The sequence below is a fragment of the Anolis sagrei genome, chromosome 1, assembly GCF_037176765.1.
Source record: "Anolis sagrei isolate rAnoSag1 chromosome 1, rAnoSag1.mat, whole genome shotgun sequence".
Taxonomy (NCBI): Eukaryota; Metazoa; Chordata; class Lepidosauria; order Squamata; family Dactyloidae; genus Anolis; species Anolis sagrei.
The window spans coordinates 113,263,990-113,279,822 of record NC_090021.1 but is presented as its reverse complement, the minus strand read 5'-3'; the positions used below and the strand labels follow the sequence as shown (position 1 = coordinate 113,279,822).

Here is a 15,833-nt window from a genome sequence, read left to right as displayed (position 1 = left end):
ATGTGTTTTGCATCCAAATTTGGTGTTAATTCGTCCAGTGGTTTTTGAGTTGTGTTAATCCCACAAACGAACATTACATCTTTATTTATATAGATTCTATGCAAGTATTCTATGTTTATACACACAGGGTTAATCAACCACTCCTCCAGTGCAGCAGAAGCATATTTACCCATTCATTCTACACTGTAGAACAGGCATAGGCAAACTTTGGCCCTCCAGGTGTTTTGGACTCCAACTCCCACAATTCCTAACAGCCTACCCGGCTGTTAGGAATTGTGGGAGTTGGAGTCCAAAACACCTAGAGGGCCAAAGTTTGCCTATGCCTGCTGTAGAATTAATGCAGTTTGACATCACTTTGACAGCTATGGCCTCTTGGGACCTGTAGTTGGTGAGGCACGAGCCTGATTGGGCACAGAAGTCTTGTGAAAAAACTACAATTCCCACGATTCCAGAGTATTCGGCCATGACCGATCAAGCGGCGCCAAACTCAATTACTCCTACTTGTAGATTAGCAGGCCCAACTCCAACTAACCCTCACGCACTGACCGGGAAGTCTCCCAATACTTTCCAGGAACTACTTTGCGAGGGACGCGTCACTCGAGAGCACGCGCCAGGGGGCGGGTTGCGTCGTGACGAATGAGAGAAGGGGCGGTCCTTCTACTCCTTCCGCGGGCGGAGGCGTCTCCCATTCGCCAGAAGTAGTTCCGGTTGAGGAGGCCGCCGCCGCTGATTGGCTGAGCCCAGGGAGAGAGAAGAGGAAGCCTCGCTGCCGCCTCAGCTGTGCGTTGCCGGCTTTGCCTGGAGTGCTGTCCTCCTCGTCGCCTGGGGATTGTATTTTGTTTTCTGCGCCCGCCCGAGCCTTCCCCCCCCCCCCGCTTCTATTCATTCGCTTGGAGGGCGTCCCTCAGGCCAGCCTCGCTGCCCCATTCTGTGCCGGCCCCTCTCCTCCTTTCCTCTCCTTTCCTTCCCCGTCCCCTTCCTTCCCTCCCTCCCCCGCCATGGCCACCCGCTCGAGCCGGGAGAAGGCGCAGAAGCTGAACGAGCAACATCAAGCCATCTTGGCCAAGCTGCTGAGGGAAGAGGACAACAAGTACTGCGCCGACTGCGAGGCCAAGGGTACGTGGCGGGGAGGGGAGGGGCGTGGCTTCACCGGGGAGGGGCGTGGCCTTTGGGGAATTGGGCAAGGGGGGCCTGAAGTGCTTGCAATGGGGCCTTGCCATCCATTCTTAGGTTTGCTTCCAGTGTCTGTTTATGCCAAGGTATATAGTATTAGGCCTATTTTAATAGAAACTCTCAAGTAACCAGAACTTATCCAGAATCCACACATCCACATGTCTGCTAACTAGAGCCCTTCCTGACAGGCCCTATAGGTTTTCTGTTTTAAACTGCATTATATGAGTCCATACTGCCAGATAATCTGGGATAAACAGAAAACCTGGGATCAGATCCTGGGATATTGGGCCTGTCTCGAAGGACCCTTACAATCTATTGTATTTTAATTACTGAACTTTCCCATAGATATGAACCTAGGCCTTTTCTATTAGGAAAAGGACATGTTCCCATTCCTGAGCTTCCACAGATCAATCAAACTTCATTTATATCCCACCCTGTATCTCCATGGGGACTCAGGGCAACTTACAATATGAAATAATAAACCATATATTAAACAAAACCAATAAAAAGCAGTATAAACAGCCATAAAATAAATAATACACAAAGCCTTCCATTCTAGGTAAGTAAGTTTGGATTATTGCAATAGTGGTGGCAGGTGCTGTTGTCCAAATATACACCTGGGCCCAGTAATAGAATCATAGAGTTGGAAGAGACCTTGTGGGCCAACCAGTCCAACCCCCTGCCAAGAAGCAGGAAAATTGTATTCAAAGCACCCCCGACAGATGACCATCCAGCCTCTGATTAAAAGCCTCCAACGAAGGAGTCTCCACCACACTCTGGGGCAGGGAGATCAACTTCTGAACATTCAAAGCACCCCGACAGGTGGCCATCCAACCTCTGTTTAAAAGCCTCCCAAGAAGGAGCCTCCACCACACTCCGTGGCAGAGAGTTCCACTTCTTAACAGTTCTCACAGTTAGGAAGTTCTTCCTAATGTTCAGGTGGAATCTTCTTTCCTGTAGTTTGAAGCCATTGTTCCTCGTCCTAGTCTCAGGGAAGCAGAAAACAAGCTTGCTCTCTCTTCCCTATGACGTTCCCTCACATATTTATACATGGCCCTCATCATAAGTCTTCTCAGCCATCTTTTCTGCCCAGCTCTTTAAGCCACTCCTCAAAGGGCTTGTTCTCCAGACTTTTGATCATTTTAGTCTTCGCCCTCTGGACACATTCCCGCTTGTCAACATCTCCCTTCAATTGTGGTGCCCAGACCTGGACACAGTACTCCAGGTGTGGTCTGACCAAGGCAGAATAGAAGGGTAGCATGATCTAGACACCATACTTGAGAAACTTCCACAGAGGCAAAAGAATTAAACATTTCCGATTGAGCATATTTATTCAAAAATGAAGGAGAGAGAAGGTCATAAACTGAAAGTCTACTGTATATACCACTAAAACTAAGCAAGAGTGAAAACTAGAGAAGGCACTGTGTCTATAATGTACAGGCAGTCCCCAAGTTACAAACAAGATAGGTCCTGTAGGTTTGTTAAGCTGAATTTATGCAAGTTGCAACGGGCACATTTCTGAAGTGTAACTCCAGCCAAATGTATCTTTAGCTTTGGATAACATAGGGAAGGGTTAACACCCCTGTGAAGTTTATTTTGCTGTCTTTCCCGTCACTATCTGTCTCTGAGAGAATTAGATTTTGAACGAATTGGCTTGTTGGGAAAACAAGGATTGGTAAAAAAGCTTCAATGGAGACACCTTTCCCCCATGATAACTCTTTCAGGAGTGAATTGTCCTTCCAAGGAGTAGATTTCTCTCACTTCCTGTTGTATCAGGGCCCTTCCACACAGCTCTATATCCCAGAATATCAAGGCAGAAAGTCCCACAGTATCTTGAGTGTGGACTCAGATAACCCAGCTCAAAGCAGATATTGTGGGATTTTCTGCCTTGATATTCTGGGATGTAGGGCTTTGTGGAAGAGCCCTTACTCCTCTCTTTCACCTCTGAGGATGCTTGCCATAGATGCAGGCGAAACGTCAAGAGAAATGCCTCTAGAACATGGCCATATAGCCCGAAAAAACCCACAAGAACTTAACCATGAATTGTTTGTAAGTCTGATGTTTGTAACTTGGGGGCTGCCTGTATATGTGTATGTTATATTCATTGGTAGTTTCCCATCCGAGTACAGATTGTGTTTACCTTAACTAAAATGCTTTAGAACCAGCAGTATTTTGGATCCCCCAAAATAGTTTTGTATTCATATTTGTGCATTTATAATTATTCTTAACTTTCAACAATATATTGTCTCTGTAATTTGCATAGGAACTTTATAAAATGTGTCAGTGGGTGTTGCAGAAGGTGAAGAATGGCAACTCTTTTGAGTTTAATCCTATATACAGGTTGAATATTCTGTATCAGAAATACCACATGTTTGCCTTACTGGTCCCCTGTGTCACCTTCTGAGATGAAGAAATTGATTGCAGCCCTGGCTCTGAGTAAGGCCCCAGGGGAAAATATGATGCACCCAGAAATATTTAAACATTTTTCAGAGTGGTGGTCTCCAATATTAGCCAACGTGTTCTCACAAATCAATAACACAGGCATAATCCCAGAGGGCTGGAAACAGAGCATAGTTGTCCCCATTTACAAGAAGGATGATAAACAAGATCCCAACAATTATCGCCCTATTAGTCTCTTAGATATTGACTCTAAGTTATATAGTAAACACCTGTTAAACAAATTAGAGGACTGGGTATTTTACACATGTTTTTCATAATTTCGTGCATGAAACAAAGTTTGTGTAACCATGTGGACTATTTCCCATTTTGGAGCATTTTGAATGTTGGAATTGCAGCTCAGAAATGGTGAACCTGTACTAACCTGAGCTGACCCTGCTTAGCTTCTAAAATCAGATGGAAATTGATGCCTTTAAGGTTTTTAGGTCCCCATTTTGGTAACATAGTGTATAATAATAGGATTTCTTCGTGTCAGGAGTGAATTGAGAAACTGCAAGTTGCTTCTGGTGTGACAGAATTGGCTGTGTCTGCAAGGACATTGTCCAGGGGACCCCCCGATGATTGATGTTTTACCATCCTGTGGAAGGCTTCTCTCATGTCTCTGCATGGGAAGCTAGAGCTGAGACAGGAGCTCACTTTGCTCCCCCGATTTGAAACGCCAACCTGCACCTTCTGAAATACCTTCATGTACACAACTAGTAAAGGCACAGGAGTCCCCTCCAATTTCAGTCTAGAAACCCTACAAGTTTTACCATCACCTATTTCCTTTTAGTTGTCAGAGGGAATGAAAAGGGATGGTGAGAGCAACTATGTAAAGATTTATCAGTTTCCAGGGACTCTGAATTCATTAAAAAGATTGCCGTTTTTTATTAACATTGGCAGTGTCTCACTGTGTTATCTCATAACTTGTACCTTTCCTCACTCTGAAATGACTGTTTCCTGAAAGTGGTTTTTGTGGTCCTCAGTTTTCCTCTCTGTGTGCTCATTAAAATAATTTAAAAGCTATTTTCAGTTTCCATAGTTGCCTTGGGTGTGCCCATTTTTCTGATCTAATTTCATAAGGATTCCCTTTCCCCTGTGACAACTGGGCATGATTTGAGCTGGTATTGCCAGGAGGTAGGCCCAAAAGCATTCCCCATGTTTTGTTTCACTGCTGGGACTCATCCCCCAAGTCAGCAATGACACGTTCATGGGTACTGCATATATTTTTGATGTTCAAAGGCTTAGGAGTAGATAATACAGTAGCAAATTTTACACTCCTCGCCCCCTTTTAATAACAGTCCCTTATTTTGTGTTGCAAACTACTTTTGAAACTCATCTGTTTTGAAAGGAGCATAGTCCTCTAAATTTTGACCAGCTCTAGCTCCAGATAAGTTGGAAGTCAACTCTTATCATATTCTAGCCACCATGGATGTTGATGGGAGCAATAAACCCTGTAGCTGGAAGATTGCTTTGGAATAATGCTGCAAGGAGAAATATGCAGCATTTTGTGAAGAATCTGTAGCTTGGTGTATGGGATTATAAGGATTTGCATATATTGTCTGCTGTTCCCAACCATTGCTTGAGTTTGAAGCATGCTTAGCTGAGAATAAGTATCACTGACTTGGCAGTTTAATATCAACACTCTATTTAAGTCAGTATATTGTATTTTTCGAAATTCAGAGGACACACACACAATTTATGTTGCAGTTTAAATAAAACTAGCCTACATTCTTTTTTAGAACAGTGGAAATGGTAGGTGCTTTAATAAAGTGAGCACTCTATGAAAGATTAATCAAATATATGTTTATGCTTTTGCAAGATGGATGGATATTATCCTTGAAGTGACTGACTTGACCTTGAAGGAGCCGGGGTTGCCTACGGCGGACAGGGATCTCTGGCATGGGCTGGTCCATGAGGTCACAAAGAGTCGGAAACAACTGAGCGAATAAACAACAACATGTTTATGCTTCAGTTCTTCGTGACCAAGAAGCACACAAATACATTTTTTCTTTTGCCTTAGCCATTTAAAAATATGCTTCATGCCTTCATCCAAAAAAGACACAAGATTTGGCAGAAGACTCACTTCCATTTAGGGGGCATTGCGCAGGCTGGGATCCATCACATTCTGTTTCATCAGCCTCCCAGCCTCTAGAGATAATTTTGAGCCTCCAAAATTAACTTGGATAGATAGAACAGGCAGTTCTTCAGACATCTGCAAGGATCCACAGCTTGATATTATTGGAATTGTCTTAAGTGATGTAGATCAAGAACTGGGAATGGTTGGTTTCATTTATATCATTTGTGTAGAAATTGTTTTTAGTCCAACCACAGTTTCAGACACCTTCAGGTACAGTCCGAACACATTGCAGAGTTGTTGCAAGAAAACAATTAAGAGCATTTAGGTGTTTTCTTTCTATGATGGATCACATCTGGTACATGTCTTGCTCAATTGAATATGCTACAAGTGAATCAAAAAACATCTTCAAAGTATAAGCCTGGCCTTTTAAGATGATATGGCCCACCAGATGTTGCTGTACTCTATGCCTCAACAGCTTGCGCAGCTGATGGTAAGCACCCTAGAGCCTCTGATATAAGAAAGGGGCACATGATATCTGCCATTAATTTGAAAAAGCTCAAAACTCCACCAAGAGTACTTTCAAGTTCACTTTATTACGGTCAGTGACCAGTTCGAGATAAGAGGGACATAGTCCCGTACAAGCATATCAGAGTTAAGGGTTAAGAGATTTAAGACTTTAAAATAAGCATATCTTTGTTAGGACATTAAGAAAATTAACTTAAGAATCTAAGCTAAAAGCCACATACAAATTTATACTAAAATTTAACACAATTTATGGAATTAAAGGGGGGGGGGAGTAGTGGTGCTCATGTGGTATGGGGAAGGGAAGTCCAATCAAACAGAGTAGGGAGCAACATCCATACTATTAAAAAAATATGTAATCCCAATTTTCTGCTAGTATGAAGTCCTGGCTTGATCTAGCTTGTGCTGTCAGTCATCGACCACTGGATTTTAATTGCTGCCATGCAGAACTTGATGATATTATAAGTTATAGCCGAGTTAGTGTCTGAAAGCAGCAAGGAGATGTAAAATTGTCCAGAGCGTCCTGGGTGTTTGTATAGCCATGGCGTAATGAGATGAGATCTAATATCTTTATAGAACAAGGCACCGAGGAAGCACATGTTCCATTGTCTCTATGTGTCCTGAGTCATAGAGGCATAGTCTCTCAGCGTATGGGGCCTTCCGGTAATGGCCTTCCAATATGGCAGATGGTTGGGCATGGCAACATGCCAAAATGAATGGCCCTCCAAAGGCTGGAAACCTCTGACACGGTTGGATATTTCATAGGGAAGGTACAAAACCTACTGACTCCATTGATTATAAAGGATGGGGCACTGGCTAAATCTGATTGGTGCTCAATGTCTCTTATTCGTTGTTTAATCAGAAATTTGGCTTGGTTGTAGCCCATACTGGTTAACAGTCCTGGAGAGAAGCCCAGGGATGAAATGTTGGCTGCTATTGCCTTTTCCCATCTGGACTGAAAGTCATCCACCCAGAGTAGGTGAGACCAACTCACAAGACAAATGAAGCACCCATCATCTTGAGTTTAAATTTTAAGGTTTTGGTTCTCATTCAGCACATCACTGATCCCAGACATTGATCTAGTATTTCTACTGCCTCATCTAAACCTGACAACAGTAGACCTAATGATCATTCCAGATCTATGATAAGTTCAACTGGGGATTTTCTGAGGCTAGACAGCACTGAACACAAAACAGAGCCTACAGAAAACTGTTTTCTCATCTATCCTGCCAGGTACACACACAAGTACTGAAGCACAATGCTTTAGACTGGACAACTGGTCCAGGTAGATACCATGATTGAAAGTCCTGAAAGAAGTCGGGAGTTGCAAGAGGATTAGCAGAATGATGGTTAAGATGATCAAACCTTGATTCTAACATTCTGACATGCGAACTAGTAGCTTCCCAACTTAACCAGCTGTCTATTTAAAGGAATACCACTGTTATATTTCCGTATCACTAACAAAACACTTCTCTGATTACATTAATCTATGTTATTTATTCATTATGCCTTTCAAATTCCTTTTTGTACCATAGTCTTCTACGGATGGGCCTCATTATTATAATAATTATGCTCCTTTCATCACTTCAGGAACCACAATCTTGTGTCCTCAATCTCAAATGATTTTATGTTGCTATTCCAGTTTTATGTCCTTCTCTTCCACCCATTTGAACAAAAGAAGACCTGGCTGTGACTAGTTTGTTAGATTAGTCACGTTCAATCTGATCTTGATGCCATCACTGAAACTGTACCAGAAGGGATGTCATCTGGTCCAATTTGGTGGGATTAGTTTCACTTGTTACATCCTGAGCATGTATATTCATGCTCTGGTAAACTCTGGGGTGGATTACAGTAATGGCCCTACTCTGGCAAATGGCGCAAAGCTTCAGTAAGTACAAAATTTAGCTGCTAGAATACTGTATGATTTATGTAGATTATGCCAAGTTGTGTAAATTCTGAAAGAACAACACTGGAATTTTGATGTTGTGTGTGTGTATGTGTTTTGGTGCTGAAGCCAATTCAAAGCTTGAAATGGCATGAAGCCCAAATTATTGAAGGAGTTTTTCTCTCTAAATCAATGTAATTACAGCATCATGTTTTGTTTATACTTCCTTCCTAAGGGAAGTGTGCCTGATTTTGACACTGTACTGCTGTTACTACCACTCTTACTTATCCAGACATTTTAACACTCAGGTTACAGTGAGTACCACATCCCAGTGTTCCTTTCTCTCTCCATTGGTGTGAAATGTGCATGACCCCACCCACTGCCTCTCCCTTTACCCTTTCCTATTATTTTCCATACCACGTAGCAACTGAATATACTGGAGAGAGAGGTTTGGGGAGAATTCCCCATGATTTATAGGAGTTGTAGGGACTGTGTTGTATAGTTCACTTGCAATCTAAGAGCACTCTGAACCCCACCAACGATGGACCTGGAACTATCTTGGCACACAGATCCAACATGGCAAACTTTGCATACTGGTGGGGTTTTGGGGTGATTGACCTTGACATCCAGGAGTTATAGTTCACCAATATTCAGAGAACACTGAATCCAGCAGATGATGGATCTGGACCGAATTTGGCACACAGACCCAAGATGGCCAGCTGTGAATACTGGCGGAGTTTGGGGAGGATTGACCCAAGATTTTTGGGAACTGTAGTCCACCCACATACATATGCATTTTCTAATGGGAGCATTCATAAAAAAATAGGAAAGACTGAGGTTTTTTTACGAAAAAATAGTATAACATATGACAAACCGATATTACCTAACATCCAAAAACAAACAAAGCCCTTTTTAAATAACCCGGGCATGGCTGAGTACCCAAGCTAGTATATATGTGTGTGTGTGTGTCCAATAAACCAGGCATGGGCAAACTTCGACCCTTCAGTTGTTTTGGACTTCAGCTCTCACAATTCCTAACAGCTGATAAGCTAACTGGAATTTCTGGAGTTGGAAGTGCAAAACACCTGGAGGGCCAAAGTTTCCCCATACCTGCTATATACTCATGCATAAATGTAGAAATTTTAGTAAAAAACAAAACCCTGGGTCAACGTCAATATGACAGTGTGAGTACTGTAGCTTTACGCTTATAGAAAAGAGAAACATAGCCTTCTCTGAGTAAAGTGGTGAAGGGCAAAAGTTTAGCCCATCCTGGGGCAACCTAAAAAGAAGTACTGACCCTCTCTCTCTTTCATGGCACCAGTTCTGGGCTTTTTGAATGCGTGGGCATGGAAATGGCAGCTGGCCCCCTGAAGTGGCATTGGTACTTTCCCCTCTCTGCAGAATGACCCTCAACTTATCATGAGGTGAAACTAATATCCATAATTTTGACCCCAAAACTTGCCCTTGACTTATATGTGAGATTGACTCATTCATGAGTAGATACAGTAGTAATAAGTATTAAGAAGTGATAGTAAACACTTTTAAAAACTATAAACTAGCCCACAGATCCTTAAAGGAATTTGCTGATTGCCTTTTGCTAAAGTCAGGGAAACTGGCTCTGTGGCACCATGCAGGGTTTGACCTAGAACTTCCTTGCTGTTTCATTGTGCTGCCCTTCCTCTGCTATACATAGCAAGGAAAGGCATGACTCATAGCAGTGAGCCGATGCTTGCTATGCCTGAACGCACATCAGGAAGTTGCCTTCCTAACAAATACTGAGCAGCTTGTAGTGAATGTTGCAACAGAGAGAATTAAGAGGGAATTCTGATTTCAAGAGTAATTTAGTAGACATGCCCCTAGAAGCACTGAATATTGCAATGACTCATATAGTAGAATTGCCGAGGCTTCATTATTTGGTTTCCCAAACACACTATGTTTCTCTCATGTAGTTTTTCAAATGGTTTGAAGAGTTGCTGAATGGAAAACAGCTTCTCTTTGATCAAGAAGCTGTAAGGAAATATTTAAAATAATATGTTGTACTCTGGTGGGAAAAGTACTGTGTTGTGCTAAATATTCGTTAGCATTTACATTGAGAATCTTGGGTTAACAAAGTGGCAACATCAATAAGGGAGTAATCTAGAACAATTGTTTTTACTTTGTACAGATTTGGAATTGTTGTTCGCTCTAACTTCTATTTTCAACATTGGTCTTCATCTTCCATTGTTTTCCTCTAACTAATGATATAAAATCTCTGGAAATGTTGAAGCCCTATCAGCATCTTCATCCCACCACATACAGTTATTCTACATCAAGTGTTTCCCAACCTGTAGACCACCAGTGGTCCCCAAGAAGGAAAATATGGACTGCGGCATCACCATTACTATAACTTTGCCTTGAAAGCCTCTTACAGTGCTGAGGCAAAAGGGATGTTGGGAGGGGAGAGGCTAACTACACATGAAAGATTACTACTACTACATCAACTCTAGATGATTAAATATGGTTTTCTGTGGGTGAACAGATGGTGACTGCTGGATGGCATATGTTCTGTATCAGAAACTGGAGCTGATGTGGTCTACTCAATGCAGTTTTCTGAATCAGCACCCCAAATTACCAAACTGAATCTAAAGTTCACCAAAAACTGATTCATAACCTTTTTGGTACTAATGTTGGAGAGTGGTCCCTGTTCAATAAAAGGTTGGGAACCACTGTTCTACATGGTAGATGCTAGTGGATATTTCATCTACATGTGCCCTTTATAGCTTAAGATCATGGTTTTTGGTAAAGCATATATGGAATTGCAATTTAAAAACTATAAATGCCTCATAATGCAATTTTGCATGTGCCTTTTAACAAACATATCCATTAAATTCTGTATAACCCAAATATAATTTTTCAAAAGATTGTCTTTTGTATAAGCAAAGCTTTGATTATGTTTAAGATGAGAGATACCAACTATTACATCACATGCTAGCCAAGTGCTTGCATTCTAGTCATTGTAATGGGAGAAGTGCAGGGCATGAGTTATATACAGACTCATTCTCTTATATTGAAATACTTTTGTATAAACATCTTCATGCTGAACGTTTTGAATTACAGCTTTTCATTTTAGTGTTTCTGAAAGATGAACATTTCATATGAACCCCCTCCCCATTCCTTTGTGTTGTAACCTTTTCAACAAAGTTCACTCTAAAAACCCTCTTGTCATCAATTCCATGCATGTAATCATTGTCAGCTTTGAATCCTGCTTTATCAACAGGAATTTACTGAAACATTAAGAAGAGGTCACTTTTAAACAAACCTCTTCCATGTAGTGATGTTGAGTGTGAGCCTTTGTAAAGCGTCAGCCCTTAATGTGCAAATGAGGTTACTTTACAACTGGAGCAAGTGTTGTCCATTGCATCTCAGGAAGACTTTGTTTTGGTTGTTGGGATCGTGTAATTAGCAATTACGAGAAGGGCTAATACTTATAACCTGTTTGTGCAGTACCTGTCAAGTGAGTAACACGCCTTGGTCAATCACATCCATGTCTCCTAATTTTGAAATCATCTACCGATATGTGATGTGACATCCTTTACAGTTCCCTGGGAATGACAATATTATATTCACTTGAGATGCGGTGAATATTGAATACATTCTAGAACAGGTTTGGGTAAACCCAGGCCCGGGGGCTGCATGCTGCCCCTTGGATTCTTTTCTCAGGCCCTCCTCTCTCACACCATCCTATCCTTTCCTTTCTCCTCCCCCCCCCCTTTGCCTCTTCCCCCTCCTCCTTCCTTCCCTTCCACCCTTTCGCCCTTCCTTTCTTCCCCCTTTTCTTCCTCCTTCCCTCTCTTTCTCCTTCGTTCTCTTTTGTCTTTCCTTCCTCCTCTCTTTCATCCCTTTCCCCATTCCCTTCCACCCTTCCTTCCTCCCATCCTTCCCTCCCTCCCTCCCTCCTTTCTTTTTATTTTTCCTTCCTCCATTCCTCCTGGAGGATGTTTTGCAGGGAGAAGAGAAGGTAGAGAGGAAACATGAGAACCATGTTTCCAGATTGAAAATGGTGTCTCATTGAGGGGGCTTGGGGAGAACTGGCTCACGGCCCACCCACCATCCTGGTCCGCCCACCCCTCTCTGGCCCACCATGTGGCCCCCACGTTAGAAAGTTTGCCCATACCTGCTCTAGAAGATACTGTGACTCTAGTAGTAGTTAAGACGACACCCTACCAGTTACTCCATATCTCATTGCAAGTAGTTGTGTCAGCAAAGAGTTTATCTGGAGTCTTTTTTCGCAGAAAGAAACAGAGAGGCTCTGATATTTTCAGAATGAATCAATATTATTGGTCATAGGGTTTCACTGGGTTTGATGAAGTGGGTTGAAGTCTTCAACATATTCTGAGTAAAACCTGCCAGTCTTTAATGGATTACAAGAATCTGTAGTGTAATTTATCTCAATAATTATATTAATCCCATTTTCTCTCCACTTTATCATGGGAAAACATGTTAACAAAAAATTAGAAGACCGTTGTTATTCAGTGTTTTTCTAGAAGTAGCTGGAGTCTTGAAGTGCCAACATTTTTCTTCTATCAGTCACGGAAGAAAATGTTTTCTCATAACCGGAATAGATGATAATGTGGATATACTGTACATATATCGACTTGCAACAAGCATGGGAAGAAACATCTCTTAATGCGATGCATCCCCTCAAAACTGGGAAAGGATTTGGACTGTGCTGTATCCATTATTTCTTTGTGACAAAATAGGACCAATTGTTCTGTACAAGTTTAATGTTATTGCTTAAGGTCTACAGTGTAATTCACAGTTTTTCTAAAAATTATCCAGTCATCCTTCTCTCGGTGGGAAATCCATGGAAGCTTTTGCAGTAAACATTGGCATTTCTTTTTCCGTTGACATTTAATGCAGTCATTTAGCAATTATTTCATAGATAAAATTGATTTCTCAATTTGGTTATAGCAGGAAGTAGAATCCAATTGCATGAAATCTGGTACTACCCTTTGATGCATGTTTAAGACTTAGCATTGTAAGTTATCTTTGTTTTTGAGCAAATGTGTGAATAGTTTAGTTACTAGTGTTTTCTTTGCTTTCTCTTAACCAGTGTGCTTCACATAAAATTTAATGCCCTTCACATCCTTGATGGGTTTTTTTTGTGAGTCAGATAGAAAAATACAGTAGATTTATAGTAGTGTCGAAGGCTTTCATAGCCAGAATCACTGGTTTGTTGTGAGTTTTCTGAGCTGTCTGGCCATGTTCCAGAAGCATTCTCTCCTGATGTTTCGCCTACATCTATGGCAGGCATCCTCAGAGGTTGTGAGGTCTGTTGAAAACTAGTCAAGTGAGGTTTTATATATCTGTGGGATGTCCAGGATGGGAGAAAGAACTCTTGACTGTTTGATGTAGGTGTGAATGTTTCAATTGGCCACCTTGATTAACATTTAATGACCTGGCAGTTTCAAGGTGTGGCTTCTTACTGCATGGGGGCAATCCTTTGTTAGGAGGTGATTAGCTGGTCCTGATGGTTTCTTGTCTGGAATTCCCCTGTTTTTAGTGTTGTCCTTTCTTTATTTTTTAAAGAGTTTTCTTTAATACTGGTAGCCAGATTTTGTTCGTTTTCATGGTTTTATTCTTTCTGTTGAAATTCTGGAGAAATTATTTTTCTCGCCCTGGACATTCCACATATAGATAAACCCAATTTTCCTAGTTTCCAACAGACCTCACAATCTCTGAGGATGCCTGCCTTAGATGCAGGTGAAACGTCAGGAGAGAATGCTTCTGGAAAATGGCCGTACAGCCCGGAAAACTCATAAAAACGCAGATTTACATTAGCTTTGTTTGAATTATGATATGTAAAATGTATAACTATAAATATCATCTATAACATAAGATTAGAAATTGGCGAGAGTAAAAAGAAAAACCTTTGACAGGATTGTAGAATAATAGGAAATATGTAGTGGGGATAAACATATCAAAATAGGGATATGTGTTCAAAATTGAGATGTGCTTCAGTACTAGCACACACCCATTTTGTATAAAGGGGGCAGGGAGTCATGTTTTGTAGGCTGTTGATTAGAAAGAAAACTTGTAATTTTTAAACAACTAGCGAAAAGCGTAATGTCTCTTCAGCTTGAAGAAGGATAGGCCATTCATCTTCTGGAGACACAGGAAACAGTCAAAACCCCTTTGTAAATGTAGGAAAATCTTGTGTTGTCTCTGGCCAGAAGCTCACAATGCCTTGATCTTTAGAGTTGTCCAGTGAAATGATGGAAACATTTGGGTCATGTACAAAGAATGATGTTGTTTGGGCCATGGGATATCATGAGTAAATGACAGAACTCATAATGAAAGAATTGTGTAGCTACCATCAAAGGGCACATGAGAATTCACAGAGGGGGGACAACTATGGTTGCATGGCCTGTATTCTAATTGCAGGCTTTGAGACAGATATTTATATTTATATTTTCCGTTTTTATTTCCTTAAAGGCCAAGGGGACAGACAGGAATAACAACTGAACTGTGAACAAATGAAAGTACTCCACTTAGGCAGAAAAAAACTAAATGCAAAGATAAAGAATGGGGGAACAAATGAAATAGCAGTACTTGTGAAAAAGATCTTGGAGTCCTCATGGACAACAAGTTAAACATGAGCCAATAATGTCAAGCCAATGGAATTTTGGCCTGCTTAAATAGGAGTTTAGTGTCTAGAGCCAGGGAAGTCATGCTACCCTCTATTTTGCCTTGGGCAGCACTCACCTGGAATACTGTGTCCAAATCTGGGCACCACAATTGAAGGGAAATGTTGACAAGCTGGAATGTGTCTAGAGGAGGGCGACTAAAATGATCAAGGGTCTGGAGAACAAGCCCTATGAGGAGTGGCTTAAAGAGCTGGGCCTGTTGAGCCTGCAGAAGAGAAGGCTGAGAGGAGGCATGATGAGGGCCATGTATAAATATGCGAGGGGAAGTCATAGGGAAGAGGGAGCAAGCTTGTTTTCTGCTGCCCTGGAGACTAGGACGCGGAACAATGGCTTCAAACTACAGGAAAGGAGATTCCACCTGAACATTAGGAAGAACTTCCTAACTGTGAGAACTGTTAAGAAGTGGAACTCTCTGCCACGGAGTGTGGCGGAGGCTCCTTCTTGGGAGGCTTTTAAACAGAGGTTGGATGGCCACCTGTCGGGGGTGCTTTGAATGTGATTTTCCTTCTTAGTAGGGGGGCGGTCGGACTGGATGACCCACGAGGTCTCTTCCAACTCTTATGATTTACGCATGAACTATCCTTGCCATTTGCAACAAAGCCCAGTCTTTCATAATGTCCTGCTGTCGGTCTCACCCCAACTTTCTGTGTATCTTTATTGATGGATGGATGGGTAAGATAGCATTACTGAGTATACAAGAATATTTTATTTGGTGTGGAAATCAATGAGTATTTTTTGAGACAGTGGGTACATTAGCACTGTAGAATTAATGCAGTTTGATACCTGTTTAACTGCCATGTCCCAATTCTATGGGATCCTGGGAGTTGTAGTTTGATGAGGCACCAGCACTCTGTGGCAGAGAGGGCTGAAACCTTATATGTTTATGAGTTTATTGGCTTAAGTTAGAGTTTCAGCAATTAAGTTATTATTTCATTAAATGGGAGATTATGCTGATGAGCTAACTAATTCCTAACATTTCCCATCCGGTGCTTTCCACATGGGAACCAGTAAATGGAAGAAAGAAAGGGGGTAAGGAGAAATGAGATTAAAA

At 41.6% G+C, this 15,833-nt stretch overlaps 1 protein-coding gene across 3 annotated transcripts in view; it reads left to right on the top strand.

Annotated features, from left to right (window-relative positions):
• The first annotated feature begins 710 nt into the window (after window positions 1–710).
• SMAP1 (small ArfGAP 1) overlaps window positions 711–15,833 on the top strand; it is an 89,706-nt gene continuing 74,583 nt past the window's right edge. For 2 of the 3 annotated variants that reach the window (XM_060752843.2, XM_060752844.2), the window contains exon 1: window positions 712–1,116. In XM_060752843.2, the coding sequence (XP_060608826.2) occupies window positions 999–1,116 (118 nt within the window). In that variant the 5' untranslated portion in view covers window positions 712–998. Of the gene's footprint in view, window positions 1,117–15,833 lie in introns of all 3 variants that reach the window. The other variant, XM_067467943.1, reaches the window with a different exon arrangement.